At 60.0% G+C, this 12,992-nt stretch overlaps 1 protein-coding gene across 2 annotated transcripts in view; it reads left to right on the top strand.

Annotated features, from left to right (window-relative positions):
* The window catches only part of LOC121318020 (dynein heavy chain 3, axonemal-like), a 222,943-nt gene that overhangs the window by 178,047 nt on the left and 31,904 nt on the right, over positions 1-12,992 (top strand). For both annotated transcript variants that reach the window (XM_041254203.1, XM_041254202.1), the window contains exons 50-58: positions 177-272; positions 1,042-1,233; positions 1,711-1,844; positions 2,329-2,491; positions 2,607-2,789; positions 4,018-4,176; positions 11,740-11,847; positions 12,286-12,450; positions 12,613-12,797. In XM_041254203.1, the coding sequence (XP_041110137.1) occupies positions 177-272; positions 1,042-1,233; positions 1,711-1,844; positions 2,329-2,491; positions 2,607-2,789; positions 4,018-4,176; positions 11,740-11,847; positions 12,286-12,450; positions 12,613-12,797 (1,385 nt within the window). The remainder of the gene's footprint in view (positions 1-176; positions 273-1,041; positions 1,234-1,710; positions 1,845-2,328; positions 2,492-2,606; positions 2,790-4,017; positions 4,177-11,739; positions 11,848-12,285; positions 12,451-12,612; positions 12,798-12,992) is intronic.

Genomic DNA, 12,992 nt, shown 5'->3' with positions numbered 1-12,992 from the left:
CTCTCTCTGTATTCACCTTGCCCCCCCTCTCTCTGTATTCACCTTGCCCCCTCTCTCTCTGTATTCACCTTGCCCCCCTCTCTCTCTGTATTCACCTTGCCCCCTCTCTCTCTGTATTCACCTTGCCCCCCTCTCTCTGTATTCACCTTGCCCCCCCCCCCCCTTCTCTCTTACAGGACGAGTCTTTCTTGGAGGACATCAACACGATCCTGAACTCGGGCGACATCCCCAACCTGTTTGATAAGGAGGAGTGGCTGGAGATCATTGAGAAGGTAATTCTGTTCCGCTCAGTCCGAATAGAACCGGTCTGCTTCCAGGATCACAGTGTGACACGTTTCCTATCACGCCGTGCTCGGGCTCCTTTCAGCTGCTTGTTAGTTACACAGCAGGAGCACAAATCAGACCCAAACCATTTAAATATACTCCTAATCGCTCAGCTCATAACATGTGCTCTTTCTACAAAGGTACAAATATCCTTGCCTGCATGAATTACTGAATGAACTTCAGTAGTTGTGCAGCATCTCCTAGGATATGATTACACTAGGCCAGCACAAGCATTTGCCTTAGGCTTGTGTTTACTAAAGCCGGGAGAGTGTAAATGTTCACTGGGTAAGCAGACTCTGTTACTTGATTATTTTCATACCTAAGCACTGATCGTTCAGTGTCTGCATGACAGCTGCTCAACTTGGGTGACCCAGTGGGAAGGAATTACTGACTTGCAGTTACCTCTGGGGTGGGAGCACTTTGTATTTATAGTTACAGATATTAACTAGAATTTTATTAATTATATTATATCAGGTTAGCACCCCTGCTGTTGTTTAAGTGTGTCTTTATTCATGAACCCCACCCTCTCCCTCCCTCCGTGTCTCTCTCCCTCCCTCTGTGTCTCTCTCCCTCCTCTCTCCCCTCCCCCCTCCCCCAAGAGAGAGGGAGGGGGAGGGGGAGGGGAGTACCCCTCCAGAGGGAAGGGGAAGTTCCCCATTCAGAGAGGGAAGGGCGGGGAGAGGGTCTCTCTCTCCCTCCCCCTCTCTCTCTCTGTAGATGCAGCAGCTTTCCCCAGTTGAGGATTCTCGTGGCTCTGTCTCTCCAGCCAGCCTGTACAGTCTCTTCACTCAGCTCATCCGCAGCAACCTGCACATGGCCCTGGCCTTCAGCCCCATCGGAGAGGCATTCCGGAACCGCCTGCGCTGCTTCCCCGCGCTGCTCACCTGCTGCACCATCGACTGGTTCCAGGTGGGGCCGCCTATCTCTCTCTCTTTACCGGGTGACCACCTACACCATCGTCTGTGCTTTATAATGCACATTATGACCTCTGCCACTGTCCCAGTGGCTCCTCAGTGCCAGCTTCCTCTTGCTGTTCAATAGGCGTGTGTTTTGGGTGCTGTGTGGTCAGTATGACAGCTCTGATGATATGCAGTATATTCCTGTCTGTTGAGTGCCAGCTTCCTCTTGCTGTTCAATAGGCGTGTGTTTTGGGTGCTGCGTGGTCAGTATGACAGCTCTGATGATATGCAGTATATTCCTGTCTGTTGAGTGCCAGCTTCCTCTTGCTGTTCAATAGGCGTGTGTTTTGGGTGCTGCGTGGTCAGTATGACAGCTCTGATGATATGCAGTATATTCCTGTCTGTTGAGTGGTTGTTATACACAGGTTTTTCTTTTCCTCTCCTTTTCTTTTTTCTCCTCCTTTTCTCTTCCTGTGTCCCCCGGCAGGCGTGGCCTGAGGACGCCCTGGAGAAGGTTGCATATCACTTCCTGGACGACGTGGAGATGTCACAGGAAGTCAGGAGTGCATCTGTCTTCATGTGCAAGCACTTCCATCAGAGTGTGGTGACACTGTCTCAGAGGTACCCGTTACCCCCTCTAATGCTACAGTAATGATTTACAATTTCACAGTCTGCTACAGATCTGCACTCATGCTGATATAGTGTAGCTGATCGCAATGTTTCCAATTTCAGTCTTTTCACATGGTGATGACATTTGATGTGGAGCAATGAAAGCAAGTTGGTATAAGCCATTGGCCAGATGTTACCACAGCTGTACATGTTTTGCAATACAAATGGTATGACAATGTGCTACTGTGCTGAATTTTTGTTCCAAGACAATGTGTTGCCAATGCTGTGCTTTACTCATGGTTCTGCAGAGGTTTCTTCAGTTCAATGCATTGCACACACACACACATAGCAATCAGGATCTCTGTTAATGATGAGCTTTGATCATGGTTCTAAAGCGCAGTGCATTGCACACACACACTCACACACACACACGCACACACACACACAGACTGACTCACACAGTTATCAGGGTCTCTGTTAACGCTGCTGTCTGCAGATTCTTTGAGTCTCTCCAGAGGAGGACCTACGTCACGCCCACCTCCTACCTGGAGCTCATCAAGACTTTCAAGAGCCTTCTGGAGAGCAAGCGCCTGGAGCTGCTGACCAGCAAGAACCGCTACCTGGTGGGGCTGGACAAGCTGGACTTTGCCGCAGCACAGGTGAGATGCAGTTCAATAAGAGCTGTGGTGTACCTGTATAGGGTGTCAGTGCCAGCACTGTGACTCCAGTAGCGTTGCAGTACTGGGGGTGTAACTGCACCCTTGTGCTTTTCAGATCGCGCTGATGCAGGAGGAGCTGCGGGAGCTGAAGCCCCTGCTGATGGAGCGCAGCAAGGAGACGGCCGAGCTGCTGACAGTCATCGCCGACGAGACCCTGGAGGTGGGGGTGGTGAAGAGAGAGGTGGAGGCAGACGAGGCCACAGCCAACAGGGCGGCGCAAGAGGCAAAGGCCATCAAGGTACAGCCATACTGACAGGGTGGGACACCTCGGACAGGAAGGATACCCTTCTCTCTACCCTACACTGTCTGCCACACCCTTTCTCACAGGTATCACATGAGGGTGTGAGAAGGAATTTGGTGAGCATTCCCTCCTAACGGAGGGAACATTTTTGAGAGGTGGCTGTGCCAAGAAGCCTGTCGGGGACTTTGTTCTTGTCGTGTCAGTCCAGTGCATTGTGAATGCAGTATTTGATACTTGCGGTACACTCTTACTGTCATAGCAGGGTTTACAATCCACACTGTGAGTGTACACTGACCCCCTTGCACTGTCACTGTACACTGACCCCCCCGCACTGTGAGTGTACACTGACCCCCTCACACTGTCACTGTACACTGACCACCTCGCACTGTCACTGTACACTGACCCCCTCGCACTGTCAGTGTACACTGACCACCTCTCACTGTCACTGTACACTGACCCCCTCGCACTGTGAGTGTACACTGACCCCCCCCTCGCACTGTGAGTGTACACTGACCCCCTCACACTGTGAGTGTACACTGACCCCCTCGCACTGTCAGTGTACACTGACCCCCTCGCACTGTGAGTGTACACTGACCCCCTCGCACTGTGAGTGTACACTGACCCCCTCGCACTGTGAGTGTACACTGACCCCCTCGCACTGTGAGTGTACACTGACCCCCTCGCACTGTGAGTGTACACTGACCCCCTCGCACTGTGAGTGTACACTGACCCACTCGCACTGTGAGTGTACACTGACCCACTCGCACTGTGAGTGTACACTGACCCACTCGCACTGTGAGTGTACACTGACCCCCTCGCACTGTGAGTGTACACTGACCCCCTCGCACTGTGAGTGTACACTGACCCCCTCGCACTGTGAGTGTACACTGACCCACTCGCACTGTGAGTGTACACTGACCCACTCGCACTGTGAGTGTACACTGACCCACTCGCACTGTGAGTGTACACTGACCCACTCGCACTGTGAGTGTACACTGACCCACTCGCACTGTGAGTGTACACTGACCCCCTCGCACTGTGAGTGTACACTGACCCCCTCGCACTGTGAGTGTACACTGATCCCCTCGCACTGTGAGTGTACACTGACCTGCCCTCGCACTGTGAGTGTACACTGACCCCCTCGCACTGTCACTGTACACTGACCCCCTCGCACTGTGAGTGTACACTGACCCCCTCACACTTTGGGCCTCTGCCTGTCTCACAGGAGGAATGCGAGCAGAAGCTGAGCATCGCCATGCCGGCCCTCAACGCCGCCATCACCGCCCTGGACACTCTGAAGGCCAGTGACATCACCCTGCTGAAGACCATGCAGAACCCCCCCTCTGGAGTGCGCATCACCCTGGCAGCCATCTGCATCCTGAAGGTGAGCTCAGTTAGGACTACAGAGCTTAGAGCTGAGGGGCTGGGAGGGAGGCAGTGTGGTGTAGTGGTGAGAGCGGAGGGGCTGGGAGGGAGGCAGTGTGGTGTAGTGGTGAGAGCGGAGGGGCTGGGAGGGAGGCAGTGTGGTGTAGTGGAGAGAGGGAGGCAGTGAGGGTGAGAGCTGGGAGGGAGGCAGTGTGGTGTAGTGGTGAGAGCGGAGGGGCTGGGAGGGGAGGCTGGGAGGGAGGCAGTGTGGTGTAGTGGTGAGAGCGGAGGGGCTGGGAGGGAGGCAGTGTGGTGTAGTGGAGAGAGCGGAGGGGCTGGGGGAGGGAGGCAGTGTGGAGTGGGAGGGAGGCAGTGGGTGTAGTGGTTAGAGCTGAGGGGCTGGGAGGGAGGCAGTGTGGTGTAGTGGAGAGAGCTGAGGGAGGCTGGGAGGGAGGCAGTGTGGTGTAGTGGTGAGTGGAAGGGAGGCAGTGTGGTGTAGTGGAGAGCGGGAGGGGGGTGGGAGGGAGGCAGTGTGGTGTAGTGGTGAGAGCGGAGGGGCTGGGAGGGAGGCAGTGTGGTGTAGTGGTGAGAGCGGAGGGGCTGGGAGGGAGGCAGTGTGGTGTAGTGGTGAGAGCGGAGGGGCTGGGAGGGAGGCAGTGTGGTGTAGTGGAGAGAGCGGAGGGAGGGAGGCAGTGTGGTGTAGTGGTGAGAGCGGAGGGGCTGGGAGGGAGGCAGTGTGGTGTAGTGGTGAGAGCGGAGGGGCTGGGAGGGAGGCAGTGTGGTGTAGTGGTGAGAGCTGGAGGGGCTGGGAGGGAGGCAGTGTGGTGTAGTGGTGAGAGCGGAGGGGCTGGGAGGGAGGCAGTGTGGTGTAGTGGTGAGAGCGGAGGGGCTGGGAGGGAGGCAGTGTGGTGTAGTGGAGAGAGCGGAGGGGCTGGGAGGGAGGCAGTGTGGTGGAGAGAGCGGAGGGGCTAGTGGTGAGAGCGGAGGGGCTGGGAGGGAGGCAGTGGGAGGTGTAGTGGTGAGAGCGGAGGGGCTGGGAGGGAGGCAGTGTGGTGTAGTGGAGAGAGCGGAGGGGCTGGGAGGGAGGCAGTGTGGTGTAGTGGTGAGAGCGGAGGGGCTGGGAGGGAGGCAGTGTGGTGTAGTGGAGCGGAGGGGCTGGGAGGGAGGCAGTGTGGTGTAGTGAGAGAGCGGAGGAGCTGGGAGGGAGGCAGTGTGGTGTAGGGAGGCAGTGTGACCACATCACCACTCTCGCTCCCCCGACCCTCCCTCCGCTACACACAACATCACCACTCTCGCCTCCCGACCCTCCCTCCGTCACACCACTATCTCTCTCCCCGACCCTCCCACGTCACACCACATCACCCTCTCTCGCCTCCCCTCCCTCCTCGTCACACCACATCACCTCTCGCCTCCCCGACCCTCCCTCCGTCACACCACATCACTACTCTCGCCTCCCCGACCTCCCACTCTCCCTCACCACATCACCCACCGGAGGGGCTGGGAGGGAGGCAGTGTGGTGTAGTGGTTGAGAGCTGAGGGGCTGGGAGGGAGGCAGTGTGGTGTAGTGGTGAGAGCGGAGGGGCTGGGAGGGAGGCAGTGTGGTGTAGTGGAGAGAGCGGAGGGAGCTGGGAGGGAGGCAGTGTGGTGTAGTGGAGAGAGCTGAGAGGGGGGACTGGGAGGGAGGCAGTGTGGTGTAGTGGTGAGAGCTGGAGGGGCTGGGAGGGAGGCAGTGTGGTGTAGTGGTGAGCGGAGGGGCTGGGAGGGAGGCAGTGTGGTGTAGTGGTGAGAGCGGAGGGGCTGGGAGGGAGGCAGTGTGGTCTAGTGGAGAGAGTGGAGGGGCTGGGAGGGAGGCAGTGTGGTCTAGTGGTTAGAGTGGAGGGGCTGGGAGGGAGGCAGTGTGGTCTAGTGGAGAGAGCGGAGGGGCTGGGAGGGAGGCAGTGTGGTGTAGTGGAGAGAGCGGAGGGGCTGGGAGGGAGGCAGTGTGGTCTAGTGGTGAGAGTGGAGGGGCTGGGAGGGAGGCAGTGTGGTGTAGTGGTGAGAGAGCGGAGGGGCTGGGAGGGAGGCAGTGTGGTGTAGTGGAGAGCGGAGGGGCTGGGAGGGAGGCAGTGTGGTCTAGTGGAGAGAGTGGAGGGGCTGGGAGGGAGGCAGTGTGGTGTAGTGGTGAGAGCTGGGAGGAGGCAGGTGGTGTAGTGGTGAGAGCTCCAGTGTGGACCACTCTCGCTCCCCGACCCTCCCTCCGTCACACCACATCAACCACTCTCGCCTCCCCGACCCTCCCTCCGTCACACCACATCACCACTCTCGCCTCCCGACCCTCCCTCGTCACACCACACAACACCTCGCTCGCGGGAGCTGGGAGGGAGCTGGGAGGGAGGCAGTGTGGTGTGGTGGTGAGAGCGGAGGGGCTGGGAGGGAGGCAGTGTGGTGTAGTGGTGAGAGCGGAGGGGCTGGGAGGGAGGCAGTGTGGTGTAGTGGTTAGGCTGGGAGGGAGGGTGTGGTGTAGTGGAGGGGGGCTGGGAGGGAGGCAGTGTGGTGTAGTGGTGAGAGCGGAGGGGCTGGGAGGGAGGCAGTGTGGTGTAGTGGTTAGAGCTGAGGGGCTGGGAGGGAGGCAGTGTGGTGTAGTGGTTAGAGCGGAGGGGCTGGGAGGGAGGCAGTGTGGTGTAGTGGTGAGAGCGGAGGGGCTGGGAGGGAGGCAGTGTGGTGTAGTGGAGAGAGCGGAGGGGCTGGGAGGGAGGCAGTGTGGTGTAGTGGAGAGAGCGGAGGGGCTGGGAGGGAGGCAGTGTGGTGTAGTGGAGAGAGCGGAGGGGCTGGGAGGGAGACAGTGGGGCTGTGGAGAGAGCGGAGGGGCTGGGAGGGAGGCAGTGTGGTGTAGTGGAGAGAGCGGAGGGGCTGGGAGGGAGGCAGTGTGGTGTAGTGGTGAGAGCGGAGGGGCTGGGAGGGAGGCAGTGTGGTGTAGTGGTGAGAGCGGAGGGGAGGGGCTGGGAGGGAGGCAGTGTGGTGTAGTGGAGCGGAGGGGCTGAGAGGCGGAGGGGCTGGGAGGGAGGCAGTGTGGTGTAGTGGTGAGAGCTGAGGAGGGGCTGGGAGGGAGGCAGTGTGGTGTAGTGGTGAGAGCGGAGGGGCTGGGAGGGAGGCAGTGTGGTGTAGTGGTGAGAGCGGAGCGGAGGGGCTGGGAGGGAGGCAGTGTGGTGTAGTGGTGAGAGCGGAGGGGCTGGGAGGGAGGCAGTGTGGTGTAGTGGAGAGAGCGGAGGGGCTGGGAGGGAGGCAGTGTGGTGTAGTGGTGAGAGAGCTGGGAGGGGGCTGTGGTGTAGTGAGAGCGGAGGGGCTGGGAGGGAGGCAGTGTGTGTAGTGGTGAGAGCGGAGGGGCTGGGAGGGAGGCAGTGTGGTGTAGTGGTGAGAGCGGAGGGGCTGGGAGGGAGGCAGTGTGGTGTAGTGGAGAGAGCGGAGGGGCTGGGAGGGAGGCAGTGTGGTGTAGTGGTGAGAGCGGAGGGGCTGGGAGGGAGGCAGTGTGGTGTAGTGGTGAGAGCGGAGGGGCTGGGAGGGAGGCAACCGACACAACATCACCCTCTCCGCCACACCACGTCCCCCGACCCTCCCTCCGTTACCACAACATCACCTCTCTCGCGACCTCCCCGCACCGGAGGGACCCCTGCGGAGGGGACCCTCCGCCTCACACCACATACCTCACGTGTAGTGGACCTCCCCGTCACGAGCGTTCACCACTCTCGCCTCCCGGTGGCACGACCTACCTCCTGGCATACCGCATTGTGAGGTGTGGTGTAGTGGTGAGAGCGGAGGGGCTGGGAGGGAGGCAGTGTGGTGTAGTGGTGAGAGCGGAGGGGCTGGGAGGGAGGCAGTGTGGTGTAGTGGTGAGAGCTGAGGGGCTGGGAGGGAGGCAGTGTGGTGTAGTGGGAGAGCGGAGGGGCTGGGAGGGAGGCAGTGTGGTGTAGTGGTGAGAGCGGAGGGGCTGGGAGGGAGGCAGTGTGGTGTAGTGGAGAGAGCGGAGGGGCTGGGAGGGAGGCAGTGTGGTGTAGTGGAGAGAGCGGAGGGGCTGGGAGGGAGGCAGTGTGGTGTAGTGGAGAGAGCGGAGGGGCTGGGAGGGAGGCAGTGTGGTGTAGTGGTGAGAGCGGAGGGGCTGGGAGGGAGGCAGTGTGGTGTAGTGGTGAGAGCGGAGGGGCTGGGAGGGAGGCAGTGTGGTGTAGTGTAGAGAGCGGAGGGGCTGAGGGAGGCAGTGTGGTGTAGTGGTGAGAGCGGAGGGGCTGGGAGGGAGGCAGTGTGGTGTAGTGGAGAGAGCGGAGGGGCTGGGAGGGAGGCAGTGTGGTGTAGTGGAGAGCTGAGCGCTGGGAGGGAGGCAGGTTGTGCTGGGAGGGAGGCAGTGTGGTGTAGTGGTTAGAGCGGAGGGGCTGGGAGGGAGGCAGTGTGGTGTAGTGGTGAGAGCGGAGGGGCTGGGAGGGAGGCAGTGTGGTGTAGTGGTGAGAGCGGAGGGGCTGGGAGGGAGGCAGTGTGGTGTAGTGGTTAGAGCTGAGGGGCTGGGAGGGAGGCAGTGTGGTGTAGTGGTGAGAGCTGGAGGGGCTGGGAGGGAGGCAGTGTGGTGTAGTGGTGAGAGCGGAGGGGCTGGGAGGGAGGCAGTGTGGTGTAGTGGTGAGAGCGGAGGGGCTGGGAGGGAGGCAGTGTGGTGTAGTGGTGAGAGCGGAGGGGCTGGGAGGGAGGCAGTGTGGTGTAGTGGATTAGAGCAGGAGGGGCTGGCTCCCTCCGGCACCACAACATCACCTCTCGCGCATCCCCGACCTCCCTCCCGTCACACCACATTCACTCTCTCGCCCCCGACCCTCCCACCGTCAACCCATTCACCTATCTCGCATCCACGATCTCCGCCGTCACACCAACACCACTCTTCGCCTCCACGACCCTCCCTCCGTACACCCACATCACCACTCTTCGCCTCCCCTGACCCTCCTCCGTCACCACCCTCACCATCTCGCCCTCTCCGACCTCTCCTCGAACCACACATCACCACTCTGCGTCCCGATCCCTCCTACGTCACACCACATAACATTCGCCTCCCCGACCCTCCCTCCGTCGACACACATCACAACTCGCGCCTCCCTAGACCATCACCTCCGTCACCCAATAACACTATCGCATCTCCCCCGGAGAGGGAGGCAGTGTGGTGTAGTGGTGAGAGGGGCTGGGAGGGAGGCAGTGTGGTGTAGTGGTGAGGGAGGCAGTGTGGTGTAGTGGTTAGAGCGGAGGGGCTGGGAGGGAGGCAGTGTGGTGTAGTGGAGAGAGCGGAGGGGCTGGGAGGGAGGCAGTGTGGTGTAGTGGTGAGAGCGGAGGGGCTGGGAGGGAGGCAGTGTGGTGTAGTGGTGAGAGCGGAGGGGCTGGGAGGGAGGCAGTGTGGTGTAGTGGTGAGAGCGGAGGGGCTGGGAGGGAGGCAGTGTGGTGTAGTGGTGAGAGCGGAGGGGCTGGGAGGGAGGCAGTGTGGTGTAGTGGAGGGAGGCAGAGAGCGGAGGGGCTGGGAGGGAGGCAGTGTGGTGTAGTGGTGAGAGCGGAGGGGCTGGGAGGGAGGCAGTGTGGTGTAGTGGAGAGAGCGGAGGGGCTGGGAGGGAGGCAGTGTGGTGTAGTGGAGAGCGGAGGGGCTGGGAGGGAGGCTGTGGAGGGAGGCTGGGAGTGTGGTGTAGTGGTGAGAGCGGAGGGGCTGGGAGGGAGGCAGTGTGGTGTAGTGGAGAGAGCGGAGGGGCTGGGAGGGAGGCAGTGTGGTGTAGTGGTGAGAGCGGAGGGGCTGGGAGGGAGGCAGTGTGGTGTAGTGGTGAGAGCGGAGGGTGAGAGCGGAGGGGCTGGGAGGGAGGCAGTGTGGTGTAGAGCGGAGGGGCTGGGAGGGAGGCAGTGTGGTGTAGGGGAGAGCTGGGAGGGAGGCAGTGTGGTGTAGTGAGGGGCTGGGAGAGCGGAGGGGCTGGGAGGGAGGCAGTGTGGTGTAGTGGTGAGAGCGGAGGGGCTGGGAGGGAGGCAGTGTGGTGTAGTGGTGAGAGCGGAGGGGCTGGGAGGGAGGCAGTGTGGTGTAGTGGTGAGAGCGGAGGGGCTGGGAGGGAGGCAGTGTGGTGTAGTGGGAGAGGCAGTGTGGTGTAGGGGCTGGGAGGGAGGCAGTGTGGTGTAGTGGTGAGAGCTGAGGGGCTGGGAGGGAGGCAGTGTGGTGTAGTGGTGAGAGCGGAGGGGCTGGGAGGGAGGCAGTGTGGTGTAGTGGAGAGAGCGGAGGGGCTGGGAGGGAGGCAGTGTGGTGTAGTGGTGAGAGCGGAGGGGCTGGGAGGGAGGCAGTGTGGTGTAGTGGTGAGAGCGGAGGGGCTGGGAGGGAGGCAGTGTGGTGTAGTGGTGAGAGCGGAGGGGCTGGGAGGGAGGCAGTGTGGTGTAGTGAGAGCGGAGGGGCTGGGAGGGAGGCAGTGTGGTGTAGTGGTGAGAGCTGAGAGGGGACTGGGAGAGCTGAGGGTGCTGGGAGGGAGGCAGTGTGGTGTAGTGGTGAGAGCGGAGGGGCTGGGAGGGAGGCAGTGTGGTGTAGTGGTGAGAGCGGAGGGGCTGGGAGGGAGGCAGTGTGGTGTAGTGGTGAGAGCTGGGAGGGGCTGGGAGGGAGGCAGTGTGGTGTAGTGGTTAGAGCTGAGGGGCTGGGAGGGAGGCAGGGAGGCAGTGGTGTAGTGGTTAGAGCTGAGGGGCTGGGAGGGAGGCAGTGTGGTGTAGTGGTGAGAGAGGGGCTGGGAGGGAGGCGGAGGGTGGTGAGAGCGGAGGGAGGGAGGCAGTGTGGTGTAGTGGTGAGAGCGGAGGGGCTGGGAGGGAGGCAGTGTGGTGTAGTGGAGAGCGGAGGGGCTGGGAGGGAGGCAGTGTGGTGTAGTGGAGAGAGCGGAGGGGCTGGGAGGGAGGCAGTGTGGTGTAGTGGTGAGAGCGGAGGGGCTGGGAGGGAGGCAGTGTGGTGTAGTGGCTGAGAGCTGAGGGGCTGGGAGGGAGGCAGTGTGGTGTAGTGAGAGCGGAGGGGCTGGGAGGGAGGCAGTGTGGTGTAGTGGTGAGAGCGGAGGGGCTGGGAGGGAGGCAGTGTGGTGTAGTGGTGAGAGCGGAGGGGCTGGGAGGGAGGCAGTGTGGTGTAGTGGTTAGAGCGGAGGGGCTGGGAGGGAGGCAGTGTGGTGTAGTGGTGAGAGCGGAGGGGCTGGGAGGGAGGCAGTGTGGTGTAGTGGTGAGAGCGGAGGGGCTGGGAGGGAGGCAGTGTGGTGTAGTGGTGAGAGGGGCTGGGAGGGAGGCAGTGTGGTGTAGTGGTGAGAGCGGAGGGCTGGGAGGGAGGCAGTGTGGTGTAGTGGTGAGAGCGGAGGGGCTGGGAGGGAGGCAGTGTGGTGTAGTGGTGAGAGCGGAGGGGCTGGGAGGGAGGCAGTGTGGTGTAGTGGTGTGAGAGGAGGGGCTGGGAGGGAGGCAGTGTGGTGCAGTGGTATCAATTCTTTAATCGGTTTAAAATGAAAGCTCTTTGAGAAGCTCCGGAATAAACCAAACTGCATTTGAGCTTTCAGCAAAGTATGGGTGTGCGTCCCGGTTGAAATTACTGTCTTGTTTTCAGGGAATAAAGCCTGAGAAGAAGGTGGACCCCAACGGCAGGAGCAGCGACGATTACTGGCCCTCTGCTAAGAAGATGCTCGGAGACATGAAGTTTTTGGAGTCTCTCAAAGTATTTCCCATCTTCTCTCTCTCTCTCTGTCTCCCTCTTTTTGTCTACTGCTTAAGGATGGATTGAGGAGAGTCACTATATAGTCCACCAGCAAATCCCAAAAAGCAGCAGCGCCCTCTGCTGGAAATAGACAGTATTGTTTTACACTTCAAGCTGCAGTGCAGGATCACTGCACTCTTGTAACCACTCTATTCAGTACTGGATATAATCGCTATGGAGACCGCTGCACAGCCGGCTCACAGAACAACCTGCATATTAACAGGTTATGCCAATGCACTATGATGCAGCGTGTTTGTTTCTTCTCTCTATAGTAGAGCAGATATATGCTGGTTGATCTGGTTCAAAAGGGGCTGGGTCTGATAATCTGGCTCAGTTTTGTGGCCGTGCGTTTTGACTGTTTCCTAAGCTGTTCCCCATCCCTTTGCTCCCCCGTCTCAGGAGTTCGATAAGGATAACATTCCCCACAAGGTGATTGCTCAGATCCGACGGGATTTAATCAGTAACCCGGAGTTCCAGCCGTCTGTCATCAAGAACGTGTCCTCGGCCTGCGAGGGGCTGTGCAGCTGGGTGAGGGCCATCGAAGTCTATGACAAAGTGGCCAAGGTACTGCACATTATTACTATTGATAGACTATGTATACATGCAGTATATTCACTGGGCCACATGCAGGTTACCCTGATTAATTAGATTCAATTCTTATTTAATCTGTGTGTGTCATGGTGCTGTCATGTGATCCTCTCCCACTGTGCCCCCTGACCCCCTCAGATTGTAGCCCCGAAGCGGCAGCGGCTGGAGGCAGCAGAGGCAGAGCTGGGGGTCCAGATGGAGAAGCTTGGTGTGACGCGGGCCGAGCTCGCCGTGGTGAGCACCAAGCTAGCCGGACTGCAGGAGCAGCTCTCCCAGAAACTACTGGAGAAGAGGAGCCTGGAGGAGAGTATCGAGCTGACCAAGTGAGGCAGCATGCAAGGGAGTGGGAGAGGGGTCAGGACTGGGGCAGAGGGGGCAGGACTGGGGGAGAGAGCAAGGTCAATATTGGGAGAAGATAGCTAGAGCAGTGGAAGAGGGGCAGGACTGTGGAGAGAGCAAGAGTAGGGGAAGAGGGGCAGGACTGGGTAGAGAGCAAGAGCAGGGGGAGAGGACAGGAC

The sequence above is a fragment of the Polyodon spathula genome, chromosome 7 (assembly GCF_017654505.1).
Source record: "Polyodon spathula isolate WHYD16114869_AA chromosome 7, ASM1765450v1, whole genome shotgun sequence".
In the NCBI taxonomy this organism is placed as follows: domain Eukaryota; kingdom Metazoa; phylum Chordata; class Actinopteri; order Acipenseriformes; family Polyodontidae; genus Polyodon; species Polyodon spathula.
Note: the sequence above shows the minus strand (reverse complement) of the source record. Positions and strands in the feature narration are given on the sequence as shown.